The sequence below is a fragment of the Montipora foliosa genome, chromosome 11 (genome assembly GCF_036669935.1).
Source record: "Montipora foliosa isolate CH-2021 chromosome 11, ASM3666993v2, whole genome shotgun sequence".
NCBI classification, from domain to species: domain Eukaryota; kingdom Metazoa; phylum Cnidaria; class Anthozoa; order Scleractinia; family Acroporidae; genus Montipora; species Montipora foliosa.
In genome coordinates this window covers 54,078,736-54,100,153 of record NC_090879.1, presented here as the reverse complement: position 1 = coordinate 54,100,153, position 21,418 = coordinate 54,078,736, and the positions used below count along the sequence as shown (strand labels likewise).

The following is a 21,418-nucleotide window of genomic DNA, read 5'->3' as shown; positions in this document are numbered from 1 at the left end:
GCTCAAAACATTATGGGCGTTCCACAGTTAACCGGTTTCGCGTATCGAGCAGGTAACCTACGGTGGCCCATATCTGCAACCCAACAAACACTTTTCCAAACACAACACAGTATTATCTAAACACAATAAACTATTATCGAAACACAACGCAGTATTATCGAAGCACAACACAATATTACCAAAACACAACACAGTATGATCGAAACACAACACATTATTATCAAAGCACAACGAAATGTCATCGAAACACAACGCAGTATTATCAAAACACTACACAATGTCATCAAAACACAACTCAGTATTTGCAAAACACAACGCAAATCTCCCAAAACACAACACAATATTTGCGAGACACAACTCACATTTTTCCTGCCGGATTACGTAATGCAGAATGTTACTCTACAAAGCATAAACCCATCAATTCTTAACCAATCGCTGAATTGCTTCATTTTCGCTTAACAATACGTGCTATAGTTGATTGAACGGTAGGGTTCAAAAGTCATCAACACTTCCTTCAGCTCTTGGAACTCGGATTGCGCAATTTTCTGATACTTAATCCAATCAAACAATACCTCGACATTGTGCAGTTTCTGCGCAATCCTATTTAGTTATACTATAATATGGGTAGATTTGATTGTGATTATCCACCCTGAGAATTTCATGGAGATTGACGGTAAATACTAGAGAGCTCAGTTGTTCTTATTTTTTCGATTTATGATATTTTTTATATCGTTTCCTTGAACCAAACTTTGTCCGCGGCTAGGATGCAAAATAAGTGCTTGAGCGGGTTGCGAAGAATTGAGGCATGTACCTTATGACCATGCGGAACAATGAGCTTTGTCGTACTTCGATTTTTCATTAAAACCTAAGTGCAATCAAGACAATCTTTGTCTGTGATAAGATGAAAGAAATGACGTTATTCCGCGGTTGGAAGTTAAAAGCGGTAAGCTTGCCTTCCTGACTTAAGATTTCGTTTCTCAAGCGGAAGTACTTCCCTAAATCTCAGCTCTTAAAAATCACGAGAGAATGACAGGAAGGTGATGGTAATTCAAGTACCTTTAGAGACCTTTAGACAGTAAGTAAGCCTAATGGGCCTAAAAATCGGGCCCCATCATAAGATGAACTACATGATGAATTGCAAAAACTAAACTAAAAAGTAACCCAAGCAAAATAGTCAATTAATAATATACTACACAACGATGTCAATCGCAGATGAAGAACATGGACGTAATTAGATGGTCTTGTGGTCTTGTGGTCAAGTTAAATCAAAAACCTCGAAACAAACTGTTACTCACATGGCTTTTTTAGCGGTTTTATGACATTGGACTTCAAATTACGTGAAGTCGGTTGCATTAAATATAGTGAACGAGGAAAAAAGGTCTCAGAGTTTTCAACATTTTTAATTACCCAAACCTAAGGATTCGGTGGTGCAGTAGGGCAGTTTTCTGTTAAGAAATATTTCATTCCTCGATAAAAAGTCATTTTTAAAGATTCTTTGTCGGTGAATACCCATAGGCTTAGTGATCTAATTCATTTTTGTAGCTAAAAGACTGAATGGTGTTTCAATGATGAGGCTAAGCATTTGGTTCTTCCGTGCATGGCTTGCAAGATCATGTAAAAGATAATTTCCCCTGCAAAAAATTCATTTATCGTAGAGAAATGTCCTAACCAGGTTTCTTAAGAAGAAAGGAAACGGACTATAATATTGCCATCTCAGTTCGCTATTTGATTTCAGTTCCCTTTTCTTTAGTGTCTTCTTTTTCCAAGCAGGACCGACCGGAATGCTTCACATCACCGGAAACGGCAGAAAACAAATGAAGAATCCGCGCCATTTATAATACAGGTAACGACTATCAATAATTTTTTCTCTTTATTACTAAGTCAATAAATGCTTCCTATTTTCAGGTCCAGCAGCAAAAAAATGCGAGTAAACAACAATAGAAATAAAGAAAGAAACCATAGCATTATTCGTTTCGCATTCAGTCTCCAAGGATCTGAAACCGCACAAAACAAACTAAGAGTCTAGTTTGCTTTCAGCAGTTGGGAAAATTTACGGTCATAAGATCGCGAAAGGATTGTAAGTTATTTAGGTTTGAGATTGCGCATCAACAGTGCTGTAAAGTTTTACTTGAATTTTAACTTTTTGTAATTTTTAAGCGGCGTTCATTCTTTCGCCTTGCAAAGGTACAATAGATTTTAATTGATTTATGGTCTTTTAACCTGAGTAACTGAATGACGAAAAATCCGCCTTTTGTGTATGTAATAGGCTAACATTGCAGTCCAAATTCTACTGCACAGTAAGAATGCTTTGAACAGGAAAAGAAAGCCATCCGGTCCTTCGATTAACTGGTTGGTTATCTCAACCGTCCCACTTTGCTGTTAGATACAAGTCCCTTGTCGTGCTTCAAATAGTCAGCAATTAGAATGCTTAGGAAAAACTCCACCAAAACTAAATAAGCTCAACGACATTTCATAAACATTCTGAAGGCAAAGGTGCGAGTTTCTTTGATTGCTTTATTAATTTCCGTGTCGATTGTCAATTTAATCAGACAGTTCAGTAAAGTAAACGCACAAACGTGTCTGAATCAGCCAGTCGTGACCCATATTCTCACGCATCGGGACAGATTATCAAAAGACCGGTCATGAATCGTGCAAAACCTCATGCCGTGTTGACACATGTAAGTTGATATAGATTTCATGAGCTCTGGTTGTCATGTCAGCTGGCATAACACCCACAAGAAAGGAAAGACGTCTAAGTTTAAGATTACACCAGGAGATCGAAAATAACCCAGTCTTTCTAACATGAGGTGTTAATGAAGATGGTCACGTTTTTTGGCAAAATCGGAACCCCGGTAATTTATGCGTTGAAAAGACTTGGTGACTTGTATCGTTGCACAACTACCTTATCTATCTTTTGTTCTAACTTATTGTTTGGCTTCTCATCCTTGTCATAAAAATAAACACATTTTGAATGACACACGTCTTCGTCAGTACCGGTGATTGTTTTACGCTTGAGCACGCCGTGACGTGACCCAAGCTGCAGGTTTAGTCTGAAGTCCGCGTAAAACAAACTTTATTAACTCTCTGCCTTCACAAAGAACACAAGTCAAGTGGCGTGCTGTTTGAAGTGAAAGCAGAAGTACTGGTTCTTGATAATAGCGATGAGAAACCCGAGACAGGGCACACCGTCTCCTCATCCAACACATTTCCATGTCGTCCCAGACGTTCTTCATTCGAAAAGATCGTCTTTGTTAACTCCACATTTGCCTTCCTTGGCTGAGGGGTCGTTGGATTGTAACATGCTAGCAAGGACAATATCGCCAGTTTTTTCGCCTGCCGAAGTTGGAAAAACCGATATTGCAGATCTTGCTGGGTCACCCTCGTTGTCCAGAAGAAAGCAAGTTGTTAAATCGGCCTTTGAAACGTGGAGTGATTCTTCTAGAGACATTTCCAAGCTCCCTAACTTGGACAAGAGAGATTTATTAATAACTGAAAGAAAAGTTCGTACTGGTAGTCCCAATCTAGACTTTCGATCACCAAGACACAAGCAATTGAGGAAAGCGTTCTCCCAACCGGCGATTATGTCGAAAAGTGACAGTTTCCCAAAATTGAACACTTGTGATTCACCCCAAAGAAAATACACAGAAAATGAACGTTCAGCTGAAATCAGAAGGCACATTCATCAGGAGAACGTGGACTATGATCTCTTGACGTCTAAAGCGGCGATTTTAGAACGCTATTTAAACAGCCAAAAAGCTGCGTAAATCAGTGTGTGTTTCAGTGACAAGAAGATAATTTTATTGCTCAATGGAAGCAAAACAGATGTCATATGTGGATAAACATACCAGTAATGTTTCTTGTTTGAGCTATGTAAATATGAGAAAATCGAACAGAATTTTTACTGTTGCTTTCCGATCAGTGCTTGTAAATAGGATTCATTAAGAGTTTTTGTCAATACAGCAACGCAAAGAGTTTAAAGAACAAAATCTTTAAAACTTAAACTTGAGGGCGGACATTTTCTAATTGTTTAAAGAAAACGAATACTACAAAGATTGCGGAACATGATCAGTTTTTGGCTTTTACAATACAAACTTTCCAAACGTTATTACCTTGATTTATTACGAAAGATTTTCAAGGATTTTCTTAAAACACCAACCTTCGCCGATCTGTATCTCAGTCAACTGCTGGCGCGACGTTAAAGCCGACTGATCGTCGTTTTTGTGCCAAAAACGTTGTATTTCGTTCCAGTTGCAATTATTTCCTGAACAAACCTTACAAGAAACCTACGAATTGCCTCTGAAAACTGTTGCTTAAGGTCTATTTGATACAAAAGATTAGTGAAACGGTAGCACTTTACTTATCTTTTCAGATTCCTGATGAAGGCCGTGTGAATGGCCGGAAACGTCGATCGTTCGTCTACAATATTCCAGGGAGTGAATTATTTTCGTTTTAAAGTTTTAAGTTCGTATGTACCCCAACCAACTAAAATAAAAACGACGCGAATCCTCATAAACGTTTTTCCTTGAAGTTTTACCGTGTAAATGGGATGTATTTGTGCCGGCAATGGTTCATCACGTTTTCTTCTTTTGTAATACGTTTCACTTGACCTTCAGCTGACCTCGAAGGTCAGCCAAGAACAAAGTAAAATAACGTCGAGCTTTACATTGTGCTGTTTGGAAATGACAAGGAAGGTTAGCTTTGATTACTGTAGCTGTCGTGAGCAACAAGCTAAATGCCGGTGATCCAATTAAGTTAATCCATCTGTCGAGAACATGGAACTTTTCCGACTAGGAAGGTGAGGTACCCCCGCCTACCCGTAGTCAAATAAGCGAGCTTTCACATACAATATTTACAACCCCGGCCGGGGCGCTGGGGTGAGGTTTTCAAATGCTTTGGACGGATGTTCAAAGTAAAGATAAATCGCCCCAGTAAGGCGGGGTACCCACCTTCATGGAGAAAACTAGACCCTTCTGACATTCATTGCCTTTCAAGAGCCCAAAATACAGCCCCGCGCACATTTGCAGTTAAATGGTTTTTATGTTCTCTTTATTTACTTTCTTTTTTTTAAATTCAGTCTAAGCTTTTTAGTTCGATCGTGCATACTTCGCCTAACCTTAGCTGCATTTCTAGTCTCCTTTTTTCACTGAAAACTATTAAACATGAACATTTCAAGTACAAATTCTGTCGAACGTTCAAGAATTTGCATTATTCTTAGAGTACAATACCCTCCCATCCATTTGATGAGCATCTCTTTGTATTGAAGAATCCATTGTTAGTATTCAATGATCCCTTCCACACATCTGAGAAAATATACACTTATATACAAAGTATATATTTCCTGCACGCTTTTAATACTTGACGTCAAAATGGCGTTGGCTTCAGTTTAATTGTGGTGAACATTTAAGAATTCATTTCTCAGTTTCCTCTTCGATACCGCATAAAACCCTCAAGGCCCACCCGTTCATATGAGCATCTTTTAGTACGAAGTGTTGACAAATGCGTTTAAAATAATTAACGTTAGTTGCTAAAAATAGGCTCTTGAGACTTCCTAAACAAATTTGATGAAATTTTCCCAATTTTCAGCTTCTTCTTTTATTAAGGGCAAGGTTTCCAAAAATCTGAAATCCATCTTCCATCTTTCTGCATGGAGAACAAGAATGTCACCGTGGCCAGTGAGCTGGGTGACTCCGTCTTGGTCACAGTCCGGTTTCATGCCGTGCCAGTGACTGCATGTCGATGAAGTTAAGACCCTTCATAAATAATTCCTAACCTCATGAAAACCTCAACCTCATAAAAATGAAGGGGGAAACAATTTTTAAGAAAGAATTAGTTCAACGGTTAAACGGTTAGTTGAATGCAAACAAATCGGACCCTTAAAAACGTGCTGTCCATCCATTCATAGAGCTTGCCTCGTGATGAGTTCTTTAATAAATATATTCCGGCTTTTGATTGTATTGCAAGGTCATATCTTTTTTTTTCGGCCTGTTGATGATTTTGCTGTTGATGATTTTGTTGAAGAAAAGGACCCAAAATTCAAGGGCAAATTCTTTAGCATCAAATTGGCACAAAAATATGATGATCTGTGAAATACCTCGATTCGTTATTTCTGTTCGTAAAATGAGATGTGTTATCTTTCGTTGATTTGCCAGAAATTAAAAAAAAGTTCAACGGGTTTTGCTTTTACTGCCGAGTTTTAAATATTGTTACTGGTATGATAGGTTTTTTTTTCAGCTCTGTCACGTGCATGTTTCATCCTCGCAAACCTCGTCCCCAGTCCCCAGGGTCTCTCTTAGAGAAGGAGCTTGACCCTGGGGACGAGGTTGTGATCCTCGTAATTTGGACCAGTTGCATCGAGATCAGCGGCTATGAAAAGTCTATTTTTTGCGAGAATGAACTCATACATTCCTTTTCTTATTTCTAGAACTGAGGCTAAAGTTTCGGATCATTATCTTTTTGTCGGATTTGAGATCAGTTCCTGCGGCCACTCAAAAAATTTATAAACATAAAAAAGGTCATAGCCGACGGGTACTACAGAATTTGAAAAAAAGGACAGTGGCGTTCCAACGTCCTCGCAAACAAAGAGTTCTCTCACACCTTGAACAAAAATCACTGTGGTGTCCATTTTGGGTATTTTCATAGCCAGAAAAGTTGGGTTTTTATCAATCTTAATTAAGGCTCTTGCAAAAACGATTTTTGTGAAAAAAGGTGTATTGTTCAATTCAACACCCGGTATGTTAGATGTCCACGTGCTGAAAATCACTCAAGCGCCTTGTATCTAATCAAACTTTCAGAAAACAGAACTTATAAGAAACTCCATTTAGAACAATTAGAACAATTAGAACGGTTAGAACAATTGGGTGATATAAGCCGCAGCCGTTGAAGTCACGCAACGCTCCAAGGACCGTTGCGTGAGTTCCTGAATTGCTGTAAAGCCCGGGGGGAGGAGGGGGGGGGGGGGGGGGGGGGACCGCCATATATGGACTATATGGGTATGTACCGCTGTAAAGGGTATGGTTTTCGAGCAGTTTACTCTAGGAGAGAGTATATAAATCATAGCCTTTCGGTCTAGAATAGGGCATCATTTTTTCACGAAACTGACCAGTCGGTTGAAGATTTTATCAAGACTAAGGAAACCAGAAATTCCCACTCAAGAATATAAAACAATGAAATCGGCCAAGTTTAACTAAGTTTACGTAATTCAGCCTCAACAGTGTCAATAAATGGCTATCATGAAACACCTCTGGATATTATTAACTGTCAAGAATCGGAATTTAGACGGAAATCGGTGGGAGTTTACTCTAGTATAGGGTAGCAAAATTCAGCGCGAACTAGCTCTGGTATAGGCTAAGGGTTCCAGGGTCCCAGCGGCGCATCCCCACCCAGAAATTCCTAAAGCGCATTTTGTCGCATTTCTTAATAATAATCAGTTTAATTCCTCATTTTGTAGCTTAACAGCTAAATTACAAGAGTGGTCAAAGTACTAATCATATATATACATCATGATCATGAAACATTTTACTAGGAATATCTATAATCTATACGTAATTAATTTGTCGAGACGGTTGGTAGAGGCCATGGCGAGATCCTCTCTGATGGTGCCTGAACGTAGATTGTATCCATGGGACACAGTTGTGCGCTTGGAGTAGCAAGTTAGCAAGGACACCGGTGTCCCGAAGACCACAGTGCACAAGTGCGTCCCTGTAGGGAAGATTATCTCTAAGGCTTTTTTCTGCACACCCTCAATTAGGAGGCTAAGATATTCCGGAAAATTTGCCCAAACTGGGGAGGCATACTCCAACACTGAACGGTTCAGGCTGGAGAACACCAGAATTAAATGTCAACAGCATAAATGGTTAACTTATTATCGGAGCTATGTTTATTTATGTGTGAGAAACCTAGGATAATTGTTCGGTTTTCTCAGTCTTAAATCCTCTAGATTAGTGTTAATTAACGAACACACCGTTTCCTTTTTGCAAATTGGTAGCGTACAAAAGGATTCTTGAACGATAACTCTGGTAGGATCACCTCTGATGAAGACACGACAGTCAGTTGAAACGTTTTGATCATTCAAAGTTATCAAAGCTAGACTGAGCAGCATCAAACTGTGTCTGATTGTCCAACCTTGGTTGCGGTGTGAGCTTTAAAGTCCTTAAATCCGAACCGTTCTTCCCAATGTTATAATATTTTTGTTTCGGATCAGAAAAACCGTAGCTACTATTATCGGAATGTTTCTTTTCTGCGTTCTCGTCGTTTCCTTGAAAGACTTTAGAGATGAGAACGCTAACAACAATAAGTCATATCATTGAGGACCATTGAGCTCTCGTCGATCTTGAAGGCTCCTTCAACAGAGAATATCATTTGAGTATAAACTAGAACAAGTTGGTCAGTTTTGTAATCCAAGTTACTTTGGCAGATGTTGAAATTGCGAAAAAACGAATTCCTTGAGAGTGTTTGCGGGCCTTTCCTAAAGCTTAACCGTAGGACCGAACTGAGTAAGGCGGCTAAGCCACGATTTCATGTAGAAGTTGCAATCATATTTTAACTGAAATTGAAATCGTCGTAAGCAATCTGGACAAATATCTTTTTCGGCCGCACCTTGACGCACATCGGTGTATCCTGAGAGGTACTTAAAACAGAGAATTGAAACATTGCGAAATGTGTCAGTCTTCAAATAATTTAAGTTCTTTCCCTCATAATGTCTGATTTGTTCATTCATATGAAGTTTCTTCAAACAACTATTACTGTTTTCAGAAGTCCGAGACAAATCGGGCTTATATTATCGGATGTGACCCATAATTCCCAAGCTGCGTCTAAACGTTACATTGCATTCGCTGGAGACTCGACAAATACCTTTGCCACTTCGGCCATGTAAGACCTTGACTCTGCTTTTAAAGTACGGTACTAATGAAGTTTTGGATAACAAACTTGTTGTCATTTGACACATGAAACAGGAAACAAGAAATAGGAAACAGGAAACAGAACGGGAGCCTCTTAACTGACTTTGCTAACTTTACAACCGATAAATGTTGTAACTGGTCAATATCTGTAACCATGAATTTAGGCAAAGTATTTTTGCAGTCCTAGCTCGTGTTCTTTAATCAGCTATCTCGCGTTGCTGAGCCGTCAAATTTTCGTCGACATATTCACCGAGTACTTTACTTTGTTTTTTTATTCATGACAATAATTCCCTCACTTCAAGAAACTGCCTCACCGTCACGGTTGAAATTTTGCTTAAAATCATAACTTCACACATATTATCTTTCAGTTGGGTGTGCTTCTCTCAACAAAGTTCACCCAGTGCCACAATCAGAGGGAATTTGTCTGTGATTTCGAGCGGGAAATCGGTTTGAAGTGAAAGAACTTGTTTTGTTAAAATTATATTTACCTCAAAAAGTGATGGACGACTCACATGCTGCACAGTTTTATTTGTCCGTCCTACTAAAATGTAGGATGTCTGTTTGTCTAAGCCTTCTGATCTTGGGATTTTATTTCCGGGTGAGTTCGTATTCATCACTGATCAAACGTTGATAAAATCGTTCCTTTAACGTTTAATACATGCCGTAAGATTTATCAAAGTCCATTCAAAATGGTGAACACCATACCAAAATGCTTCTTCGTTCCCAAAATTTATTTCTCACTGTGTCATTTACTCGTCTTTAGAGGTTTCATTGATTTACACCGGGAAAAAAGGGACATATGACACGAATTCAAGATTGGGTGGGGTAACACTAACACGTGATCAAATATGGCCAGCGTGCTGCGCAATGATGAAGATAAAGAGAAGCATTTTATTTCAATTGCTGTTAAGTTAATCTAATGAAAAGCAGGCAGTCCTTCCACTCCCTAGGTAGCTTTTCAATAGCTTTGCTTCATTAAACATAAAAGCGCTGTCTATTACCCTTTTGCTCTGGGCAAAAGCAAATTTTCACTTTCGGCATGTAATTCAAAGAGAGACATATAGAAGCTTCTCCAAGATGTAAACGGCAGAGAAGGCTGTGTGGTGCCTTACAATAAAATCATTTTGGGTTTCATTTGTGTTACTTTTTATCCCGTCATTTTGTCGGCTTCGTCAAAAAATTATTGAGTTGGAGTGAGCCAAGAAAGCTGCCGCCCACAACCCTAACACCATTCTTGAAATTGTGCCCTTCAATCATGCGATGTGACATAACAATGTCGATAATCATTCAAAGTGACTGACTTTAACTGATAACCTTCTCATTTGTCTGGTTGCCCATTAGAAATTTTGAAAACATGTTCTATATCATGTAAAAGCGATCAACATTTAGCAGTTAATTCCCTCCAAGACAGTATAAGCGAAACAAAAGAAAAGACCGGATCTCAGAGTTTTCTCCAAGTTTTAAATTAGAACACAATTTTCTTGGTCTCCATGGTTCACAAAATGATGCAGGCTGAGATCCAAAGCCGGCAAAGACAAAGAATTGTATCTTATTATTTCAAGGTACGTGGAATTCAATCATGACGGGACCTTGTGACCTGCAATCTACATTGATTTTTTGTAAAACTTCGCCCACCAGCCAAGATTGAAATACTTTGAAGGGAAGAAGACAATGCAAAATCGTTGTCTTGACTTGTTGCGGGGTAATCATTAAGCCCTGGCAAATTTCTAACAAAAGAAGCGCAGACCGATACATTTATGGTTAACCATAAGAATCAGACAAATTTGAATAAAGCCAACAAGGCCAGTTCTATCAATAGTATTTTAAAATGATCTTGGAGATCATTGAACAATCGGGAATTTTTTTCCCCAAGCTAATCCAATTTCTGTTCCTAAGCGCTCAGAAATCCACCACTTTTCACTTTGTGTAAGTAGCCAGTAGGTGACGTTGTTCGTTTTGTTTAAAGAGATTACAGACGTGATATAATCCCACAGCTATTCAGTCAATTTTCATAGCCAATCATTTTGTGTGGTTAATTAAAAGTGCAAATGCGTGTCATGGTATATACAATAAAAATGAACAGATAAACCTCTAATCGCTTATTAGATCACGTCCGCTTTGAAACAAAAGGATTATGTGAAAGAAACCTCTCTTTTGCATTCCGGAGCCCACTTGTGGCTCAGCCCATTTAGAATACTCTTTTTATTCCAAATAAATGATACCTACACCTACAACTTCAAACGCAGTCCTGTTTGATATTCAAATCTCGACCTTTCCACGGGGTTGAATGGGGTGATTTTCAGGGACCGGGGAGGGGGTGGTGTTCGAGGGTTTTGGTCCTTTCTATTTTCTGCTTCTTTTGAGAGATATTTCTTTTAACTTTTTAAACATCCTGAAATAAGTGCCCCGCGACCCTGAATTTTTTGAGTTTTGAAGCAAGCCAACCGTGGACAATCTTCCTGTCGGTGTACGTAAGATCAGTGGCTTGATCTGATCGGCGGAATTACAAGTTAAGAGGCTAAATATTTTGAGCAAGATGTATCGGCTCTTGATCAAAATATTTAGCTTCTCAACTTGAATTTTCACTTTTGGGGAAGCTTTTTGAATGATTGCGTTGCGGTAATCTTGAAGTTGTGTTGTTTTGTGCCCTCTCCAACCCCCCTTCCCCCCCCCCCCCCCCCAAATTTTTAAAGTCCTGAATACCGGGCTGTCTCCAAGAATACGATTGCTCCCTCCCACCCGGAGTAATCTCAGGCTCAACACTGATTTGCTCTCCACAAGGATGATCCTGTTTTACTCTGACTGCCGTCCTGTGCTCTCCCACCTGTTGTTCTCCGATAAATCTGAACCAAAGAAAAACTATCTTCGGTACTCACGGTACGTGTATAATGTTCTTTGTGAAATTTGTAGTACTACTTTTAATCTGGTCGTATTGCTGCGGTACTGCGGTTATCCAAATTTTCCAATGTCCAGGAGTATTTATCCATTTTAAAGATAAATGATCTTTGTTATGATCTTGGCCTTCAACGCGATACGTGCTGCCGGTACCTTTAAGAGGGTAAGTGAATTCTATTGTAAATTAATTGTTCCACACTTTTTCCTCGATGACAGTCATTTGTTTGTTCATTTCCATATTGCAATTGTCTTAAATGTAAAGAATAGCTTTAATTCCGATGGTTCCCTGCAATATATGAGTCCCTCATCGTTTATTAGGGACGTGATGGAATCCGCCTCTCCCCCGAGTTAAACCCAGAAGACCATGTCATGCAGTGTGGGATGTGATCAATGCGTGACATGATGATGCAATTTATCTCAGAAACTTCAGATGGCATTATGTAGCAACATATACTTTACTCATTAAAGTGTTCCTGAAAGCATTCCTTCATTGTGTCATTCATACCATCAACTGCGGAATATATATATTTGTGTTCTATCAGTGAGTCGCTTTGTATTGGTAGATAATTGGCACATTCTTTGTCAGAACCTTGTCCGCTGAAGTAGTTAATGGTAGTACACACGGAGTCATCATTTAACAAGTGGGTGGCCCAGCATCATATCGGTTTGTTTCGACCGGTGGTCCTCAAGGGTGAGTCATCAATAAACCTATAATATCACTAATGGGCTACCACTGTGACATTCCCGACAAGTCTCTCCACTTTCTTTCTTCTTTTTTTTTTCTGATTTCTTTCTTTTCTTGAAAAGCAAACTTTAAATGAAATTGGATGAGGAATGAACTTCGTCTTTATTGGTTTTGGAAAGTCCAGGCTTTCAGCGACGCTTTTGTCTTGGGTGACTTTTTGCTTCGTCTCAACGTTGTCGTTTTCTCGGCCGTCTAAATTAACAAGTATTTATCACGTGCTCACAAGCCTCTGGACATTTACTTTGATCTGAAGGATAATACTCTCTTACTAACGAGGCTGATCTAAATTTTCTAAGCTGAAAGATCATCGAAGTTCACAAAGTAAATTGTTGTTAGTAATTGCGACGAAAATTGAAAAAATCAAGACATGAACGAGACTCGAACCCATGACAATGATCTTTCTCTAAAAATCGTTTCAAGCTCGTACGAACTCGCACTAGTCCAGTTTACAGATGGCTGGAGAGAGTGGTAAAGCAGGTAGCCTGCGAAGCCGGCATGCGCGTGCAAAAGCAAAGGAACACTGGGATTTAAATCACGCCATCCACTCAGGTTCAGAAAACAGTGCACAGCGCAAGTCACACGCTGTGTCACGGATCCCAGTCCCTTTTAAGCTTGTGGTTTTCCCTTTTAGTTTTCAGGTTTCTTTTTTATTCGGTGGTTTCATTTACTGGGACGATCTTTTGCTTAGACAATGGCTTCATACCTTCAATTCTAATGCGCTTTTCGGATATTCTCAGTTCATATTTGTTTGATGTCATATAGTATGACGGGTGCGTGCAAATAATTATTGTGTATTCATTTCTTTATTTGTTTACTTTAATCTGTAAAATCCAGAACAAACAATTATTTTGTCCAACGAAGAAAATCGTAAATGTATTCTATTACTGTTTTACTTTGAGTCAACTTGAATCACCGACTCAACGCACGCTGTTTGAGGGAAAAGAATGAATAGAAAAGAATGCAAGTGCTTTATTAAAATAATCAATATTTTTTCTTTTGCTTGAGGGCAAGGGACACATTTTTATACTTAGTTTCATCCCATCGCGTTTCATCAAGCAGAAAGAAAACATAAGTGTTGTCGCGAAAAGCATCTTGGTAGACAGAAAGCCTCTTAGGTTCGCGCAAAACTACTGAATTTATATCAGTTTGCTTGTAGAACGATATGTGCCATACACGTTCTTAAAGATGTTCTTAAATTTACATGGTATAGTACTTTAATAAGTCAATGCGGAACTGACGATTTTTAAGTAAGAACTTCTCATTATTACAAACTAAGTTATTTATCATGTAATAGGAAAACCATTGTTATGTTGTACAAAATATGCCCTTAAACATTTTGGGTTAATTTGCATTTATTTACCTTACCTATTTTATACTTTCATTTCAAATAGAAATGAGCAAAATAGAAAAGTTTATACTCGACTTTCAGCCTGAGGAATGTTCTTTAACGTTCTTAAAATGTTGGTTATCTCAGCCTCAACGTCGCTTATAAAGAAGACTCTCATAAAAAAAGAAGAAGAAAAAAGAGTGTACAGGTTTTTACTTTCGTCTCCACATGCTTCTATAAGAAGATCAAATATTTGCCTTTCATGTAGTAAGTCTCTTCACATAAATCATTGGCATCAAAATTTGAGATAATTTGTTAACTGCAACTATTGATATGCAGAGGTGCAATACTCCCAAGAAGGATGATAGTCTAGTCGTTACGCCGACAGGATGATTCGCCTACACTTAAGACGTTTCGCTCAGAATTTTCTATTCGCCAACAGGTTCTTATATAAATGACTTCAATCTGGCAAAACTTAACTGCCACGGTAAATGAAAACAAGATCGACGTTGATATGACTTTTAAAAATTTCATCCTCAAAACTCGTAAGAACCAACTCGCTTCATAAAGTACGCAACCTAATTACGGCCGATATAATACTTACCACATAGCAAATCCGCAATCAATTCAAAGACTTTAAATTTCCCAAAGTTTGGGGAAGTAACTAAAGATCATGATCTGCACCGAAATAGTGTGAGCGAAAGGACTCAAGTGTGGGCGAATCCCGACGGGGGCGTAACGTATTGTGGTTGAACGACCGGATTCCTCCGTAACAACGATTGGATGCCCACCCATTGTTACAGAGGTGGTATGTTCGAATCCTGCTACAACTTTCATTTTCAGTTGTCCTTTCGCCTCTTACCTCTCTGGTGACTTGTTAGAGTTTGTTAAGGACCGTCCATGGGTTGGGGGGCCTTTCTACGCGGAAGAAGATATTGATAGCCTTAAAGGGAAGACATCTTTAATATGAAAGGGTTTCATAATATAGAAACAGAGATAACAATGCTGCAATGTACAATTGCTGGTCAACGACCAAAAGGAGCAAATGAGAAATCTTTTATTTTCGTCCACCAACATGGCGTCGATGACGTAGCATGAAAGTCACCTAAAGAATGGGTCCTTGGGGTGAAACTGGGTAATGATACGAACGGTCTTCTTTTGTAGTACATAAACACCGGACAGATACGCATTCCTTATTTTGACCGCCTTTCAGCCAATATTAGGCCAATGTCATGTGTCCATGTTCCTTCAGAACGTGTTTGCTCTTTCACTACTTAGAGCAAAATTTCAGGGATCATCTTTTTGTCCAAAATTAAGAAAAAAATGTATGATACTTTCAAATTGGGCTTTAGTATTTCTTTGCAACCTACTAAACTTAAAACATAAACACATCATTCAACCAATTTTTTTTAAAAAATCTCTAAAACAAAATGTGAGTCCTCTTAATGAAAAAGATATAATGAAGATGCAAGAAAACCAGATTCAATAAACATAATTTGACGAATTGAGTTGTGTTTTGCTGCACTTTGCAGGTGATCAACAGCCATCACTTTTCTGACGGGAATTGTTCTTGTGTCACTCGAGCCTTCTACTGCACTTTTCAGAATCAGATTTCTCGATGCAAGATAAGATTCTGGCTTTGCCATCAGTAAGCCATCAATGTTTTTTGTAGGATACGTTACCATTTTAAGATAAAAATTTACGACGTTTCGATTTCGCTGAGATCATTTCCAAGTTAAAAAAAAATGAATAAAACTTTGCATATAAGAAGTAAAATTACACGTGAGAATATGAAAAGCGATAAAAATGTGGAAACATGTACTAATAAGCGTTACAAATGGTAAGTGATAAAAACTAAAAGGCGAGATAACAATAGGACAAAAAAGCTTCACAAAAGAATATATGAAATACTCCGAGCTATAAAAATAACTTTGCACAGATGGAGTCAGACTGCGTGTTCAAAGTTGGCTTTAGTTCTTTTAAATAAAAAGAATCTCATAAATTAAGCAGTCATATTTGCTCTGGCACTTCCGCAAGATCTTGAGAGCACGAGATATGATAACGTTATCATTGTCAACATTTAATTGCTCCCTCTCAAGGGAAAAAGTAACTTCCACTAACTTCAAAAGTGAATTCCTGTCATTTGATCTTCCTGAATTAAACAAGTCTTTAGGGTGACTAGATAGGAGACCAAATTGTGAGCAAATGTTCTTACAAAGCACAACTGCTAATTCACTATCAAGTTTGTGAAGATTCTTAGATAGTCTGTGGAATAGGCCGCAGGCATCTTTCTCCAAATCGTGATCATCAGCCTCGTCTCCGCTTTCGGTGTCACTGCCATTATCTTCATGTACTTCAACTCTCTTTCTCCTCTTGGCTGGCCATCCTCTAGAATCCTTGGAACATATGCAATTGTTATCCTTGTGGGACTCCCATGAAAAGGGAACTTTACCGGTACCCGGAGCTGGCGACTCTCTTAAAGGAGAACTGAAGGCAAAAATTGTTATTTTTTGTAACATTTTTTTAGAAAGTCTAACATCAATAAAGTCGAGTTTGGATAGTTATTCCTGTCCGTTTCTTGGTTTTCCCGAGAAAATTAGCCTTGGAACTGTGTTTTTCCCGCTTTTCGGGCCTTTTCATTGCGGGCCCGTAATGCGTGTCAGCGGTATGCTATGACGTATGATATGGGGAACAAGAAGAAAACAGGCGGTATCAGCTGAAACTTGTCGTTCTGTTACGGATTTCCTTCGTTATTTCCAACATGAGCGGTGTACAGCCATTCCAGTTTGAGCCAACCTATCCTCCTGGTGAAGAACCAGTTGACTGGGAAGAAAAAACTGGCGACGAAGGAGACAGCGGAGCCAATTTTGATAACAGAGTTGGAAATACCGAATGGTGCATTTGTGGGGGCAATTGTGTCCCAATGTCGACGGCCGATGAATGTTTTTGTTGTCAAGAATTGGAGGCCCTTAATCAAAAGTTCGACTAGTCGGGGGTTGAATGCATAACTGACCATGCAAAGTTTAGAATTGTGTCTGTCGATACGGACGTGCCAAATACTGCCCTTGTTGCAATTCACAACGCACGCTGTAATCCCTTACCGGAACCCATCGAGAACAGGTTAGTTGTTTTGAAAATCTAGCCGCAAAAGTTATTTGTTCATCATATAATTCGCATATTTATGATCTCTTCTAGAACATGGCGTTTAGCAGCTTACCGTGAGTTTACTTGGTGGGTTCATGGTGTACTGGGAAGGAAAAACCGGGGAGTGATTTCCAGCGTGCGTTGTGAAATGAATTTCCAGAGGAGAGTGGGAAATATGCCGGATTCAAACCGGCGGAAATAGACTTTCTAGAAATTTATGTTTTGCAAAAATAGTACTCGTCTTCGGCTAATTTTAATACTTTTACACAGATCTCTAAAATTAACCTAATTCTTTTAATTATTTTCTTTGGATTTTCAACAAGTTGTTCAATTCACGTGAGAAATATTTATAATTAATAGCCATGATCAAGCACAATATGCATGGTTTGTTCTGAATAAATTTTAATTTGAAATTTGAAAGAAATGTACTGTTTGCTGTTGGTTTCGATGTATAGATTGGATGGCATGTGTAAAAGAGTTGTTGCTAATAATGATAATAGAAGTAGTAATTGTTGAAGGGCTGACTGGGAAAGATGGCCTGTTATTATATTGTTCAGCACACCAACATCATTGCTTCAAGTAACCTAAACTTGGCAACAGTTTGTTTTGAAAGTTAAATGGAAATAACATTTCCCAGAGCAAAGCACCAAAAAGCTAAATTTTTTTTGTTTGGTGTACATGTACAAAAAAAATTCCAGAGTGAGTGAACACATTGCCAAAAGCCCTTCAATAACCATTACATCAAATTCATTCAAGTATCAGAAAATCTAGATGTGTGCCTTGCAATAACATATGCCTTATCTGGTCGAGGGGTGCAAGCAATGTTGCGTGGAGTATGTGGTGCTGTGAGAGTGGCACTTCTTTCAGCAGCATCTTGACACTTCCTTGCGACAGTTGCATCCACCAATGGGCGTACACGATCCCTTGTTGTCTTCTCCATAATTGGTGTTGCAATCCACTCCTTACTTCTTTTGGGGAAGACCACCTTGAAACGAAGCTCTCCCTCGTTTTCTCCCCTTGAAGCAGTAGCATGGTCTCTGCTGGTGTTGGCATTGTGGTCAAGGGCTGCCAGCTGTGTTCGAGCAACCATGCCCTTATACCAAAAGTGCTGCCGCTTGGGGAGGTATTTTGCTTGGACGCTGTGATACACCTCCAAAGATCCAGTGTGACAGCTGAGTGTCAACTGCTGGATGTCTTTAAGTAGCTTTTTGTCAAATACCACTTCTTTTAATGCCTCATGTGCTGGTGAACCTGGCCTTAACCATCTCTTGGTTCTGGCCACATTTCTTGGGATGGGTGGGTGGGGACATTCATGATAATAATCTGCACTGTCCCACTGGTGGATGTTGGCAGTGTGGTGGACAATTGATATCCACTTCTCCCGTAAGACTGCTGCCTTGTCGTGGTGGGGGAGCTTGTGTGCCTCAGTGACCTTGAGAGCTTTACCGTCGGGGGTATTCCCCCAGTAGGTCCAACCTTAACGGGCAGGTCAAAGGGTAGAGGCCAGACTAAATGGTAGTCACTGGTCCTCCAGGTTGGGGGTTGGGCGTGCGGCTAATCCCCGCACCCCGTAAAAATTATCTGATTACGGAAACTGACCGGCCTTAAGAGTCCTCATGGGCCTGATGAGAATAAGTAAGTAGTAAGTCTCCCGTAAGAGTTCCTTGTCCCCATTGCATGTGTCGGCACACCACCATAGATGGTTGGAGACTGACTTGATCCAGGGAAAAAGATCACTACAGTCCTTCTTCTTTGCCTTTTCAGTTAGTTTTTTAGTGACACGTTTCGCTAAATTCCACACATCAAACTGGTGATGCACATCAGGGTAGATGCGTTTCATATCTGACTTTATGCTTACATGGCGATCAGTTGCCACAACCTTCACTTTTGCCCCTTTACCCTGGATATTTTCCATGCACCTTTTAAATCCTTCTCTCTCCATGGCATTACTACTGGTCACTTCGCTGACCTGAACAATTTGGAAGTCAACTATTTTGTCACTAAGTTGATCGATCATGGTGTAGGTGCCATATTTTGCGTTATGCCCTGGGCTGTCACAGCGACCATCCCCAGAAAGCCACAACTCTTTGTCTTTCAAATCCTTAAAAACAGAATTTTGTTCTCCCTTCCAAATTTCATTAATTACTGGAAATAAATATGAGTCTTGAATGTTACAAAATATTTTCTCACTGAAAAAGCATAACCTTAATATTTCAGCTAATGTAGCTATCTTGGTGTAAGTGGCCCCACTTAGAAGAATCGACGAGGACATCAAAAGGTTTCCAGCGGCCATCCCTATGATCATTGGCTGGCTGCTCCAGAAGTAGGTGTGGCCATTTATGCACTTAAGTGTAACAAGCAACTGAGAACCCTGGGTAGATTCATATTTTTTTCTTATGCCTGCACCACACTCGGGACATCTTTTAAAAAGCTTCACTAATTCTTGTTTGAAAACAAGGAACTTAACATCATCTTGTGGGTTGACACTTTTTGAATCTTCAGTTTCTGACTGTGAACTGTTTGAATGATCTGACATTTCATCATTTTTCAATGGTACATAAGATGGATCCTTTTGAGGTGAATTGTCAGGGGTGATTTTCTGTTCATGGGAAGGGTCTACCTCATCAGAAGAGATCACTTCCTCTCTGTGAAAGTCTTCATCAGTTTGAGTGCTTTGGTCACACAGGATCACATCAAATGAAGACTTGTAAGTTTGAGACTCAGTTGATCTCATCATAAGTTGAATGTGCTCCTCGTGTATTAATTTGACACCGAACATCACTGGTAAGCTTATGTATTGGTATACTTGTTTTATTTGCTTTCGTTGAATCCACATTAAGTTACTGCAATGGCCTCTCGAATGCAACCTCACTATGATCTATGCCCTGGGAATTTAGGCAGCCAACTTCCGGGTAATATTCTCTGGAGGTACTAGCTACAGGTTCTGTATGCACACCCTGGGAATTGTGGGAGACAGCTGCTGAATTACATTCAGTGGAGGTACTAAGTTCCACAACATTCATAGGTGAAACATGGTGTGTCGTGGTGAGTGATGCAATGTACTGCAAACCAAAGCAGACATTTCGTGACTTAATGAGCAATTGCGTGAGCGTTGCCTCCACATGTAAGATAAGAAAGTACTTCGAGTTGCATGAAGCTAAAATTAAGTCAGACTCTTACCTCTTGCTTTGCTCTGTCATGCAAACGGTTTTCAGACGACAGTCGAGGCTTCTTTCTTGGCTGATGGACAAAAATTGTTGGTAGTGCATCCGGCTTCAATGTACGTGTTGCTTTCAACCCAAGAAGTTCTGCTTTAAGATCACGTTCAAAGCAGTCAGGCTCGAAGTGATCAGAACACAACCGAGTATCTTTGGTAGCCACAAAGTCAACTCGGGATATTTTTGCTAACCACTTTTGCAAGAGAGAATTTTGTGTAGGAAGATGGTGGAAACTTATTCCATGCTCCTTGCTAACAGATCGAGAATCATTCGAGCATTCAACAACACAATAATACACCATTACGAAGAAACAGTATAAACGATCTATATGCGCATAAAGTGAGTACTGAGTCTTACGCAAAATGAATAGCTTTATTTATACCAAAAAGATTGCCGCAAGACCGGAAAAATCAGCCTGAAATTTTCGAAAAGGTGCGATAACACAGTACTAGTTGCGAAAGGAACATGACGTGCATTGTAAATCGAGCTTAGTAGTTTACGAAATCGCAGTCATGGGATTTCCGTAGACCTACTGACTTAGAAGCACCACGCTAACTCTAAATATAATTCAATCACTACCCTAAAACTGTCGCAATATTAACTTTAGAAGCGTTTAGAAGCTGACAATAATTATGCAATTAACTAAAATGACACAAATAAAGTCACAGGAGAACAGATCTGGCAAGCTCAATGTTTATTTCAAGCTCGGAGCATATGCACTCTTTACAGCTGTCGAACGTGATTTGACTTCTTTCACTATACTGAGAACAATTTAAGTAAACAAATGTCCAAACCAGGTGAATTCCATAATAATAAAAACAAAATAATCCTATGTATTAAAAAACAAACATACTTCGTCCGGCGAATGTTTCTAATGGTTTCGATTGCGGGCGAAAATTTTAACTTACGCTTTCATGTCCAAGTTTCCAATGAATATATCACAAGCGCAGAGGCATCTTTCCGGCTTAAATGTCGCAAATCTTTCTTACTGAGCTAAAAAAAACAAGGTCAACATCACTCAAAATCCCTAAAATTCTGCCTCTGTTCATCTAGTCTCTCGCACATGTTCCCCATATCATACGTCATAGACTCCTAAAGTTGAGAAACTAAATATTTTAAGCAAGAGCCGATACAACGTACATTTGATTTTAGTGGTGTACTATATTTCGGCTGGCCAAACCAGCCGACTCGA

At 39.3% G+C, this 21,418-nt stretch overlaps 3 protein-coding genes across 12 annotated transcripts in view; 2 read left to right on the top strand and 1 right to left on the bottom strand.

The window, feature by feature from the left end:
* The first annotated feature begins 573 nt into the window (after window positions 1-573).
* LOC137977709 (uncharacterized) overlaps window positions 574-21,418 on the top strand; it is a 28,419-nt gene continuing 7,574 nt past the window's right edge. For 4 of the 9 annotated variants that reach the window (XM_068825020.1, XM_068825018.1, XM_068825022.1 and 1 more), the window contains exon 1: window positions 12,276-12,483. The gene's annotated coding sequence lies outside the window, so the exon portion shown is untranslated. Of the gene's footprint in view, window positions 674-1,770; window positions 1,844-11,631; window positions 11,775-11,800; window positions 11,956-12,275; window positions 12,484-19,306; window positions 19,332-21,418 lie in introns of those variants that run through there. The other 5 variants (XR_011117868.1, XM_068825027.1, XM_068825025.1 and 2 more) reach the window with 5 other exon arrangements.
* Window positions 1,982-4,513, top strand: LOC137977710 (uncharacterized). Its single transcript, XM_068825029.1, has one exon. The coding sequence runs from the start codon at window positions 3,162-3,164 to the stop codon at window positions 3,762-3,764; it is 603 nt and encodes a 200-aa protein (XP_068681130.1). The 5' UTR covers window positions 1,982-3,161; the 3' UTR covers window positions 3,765-4,513.
* The window catches only part of LOC137977711 (uncharacterized), an 11,297-nt gene continuing 5,399 nt past the window's right edge, over window positions 15,521-21,418 (bottom strand). The window contains exons 2-4 of one of the 2 annotated variants that reach the window (XM_068825030.1): window positions 20,189-21,418; window positions 18,668-20,070; window positions 15,521-18,397 (exon numbers count right to left, since the gene is read on the bottom strand). The exon at window positions 20,189-21,418 is cut by the window's right edge and continues 1,935 nt beyond it. In XM_068825030.1, coding sequence (XP_068681131.1) covers window positions 17,760-18,397; window positions 18,668-19,844 — 1,815 coding nt within the window. In that variant the 5' untranslated portion in view covers window positions 19,845-20,070; window positions 20,189-21,418 and the 3' untranslated portion in view covers window positions 15,521-17,759. The remainder of the gene's footprint in view (window positions 18,398-18,667; window positions 20,071-20,188) is intronic. The other variant, XR_011117869.1, reaches the window with a different exon arrangement.

Coding starts and splice junctions, on each gene's coding strand:
- LOC137977710 (XM_068825029.1), top strand. CDS start 3,162: ATGAGAAACCCGAGACAGGGCACACCGTCTCCTCATCCAACACATTTC.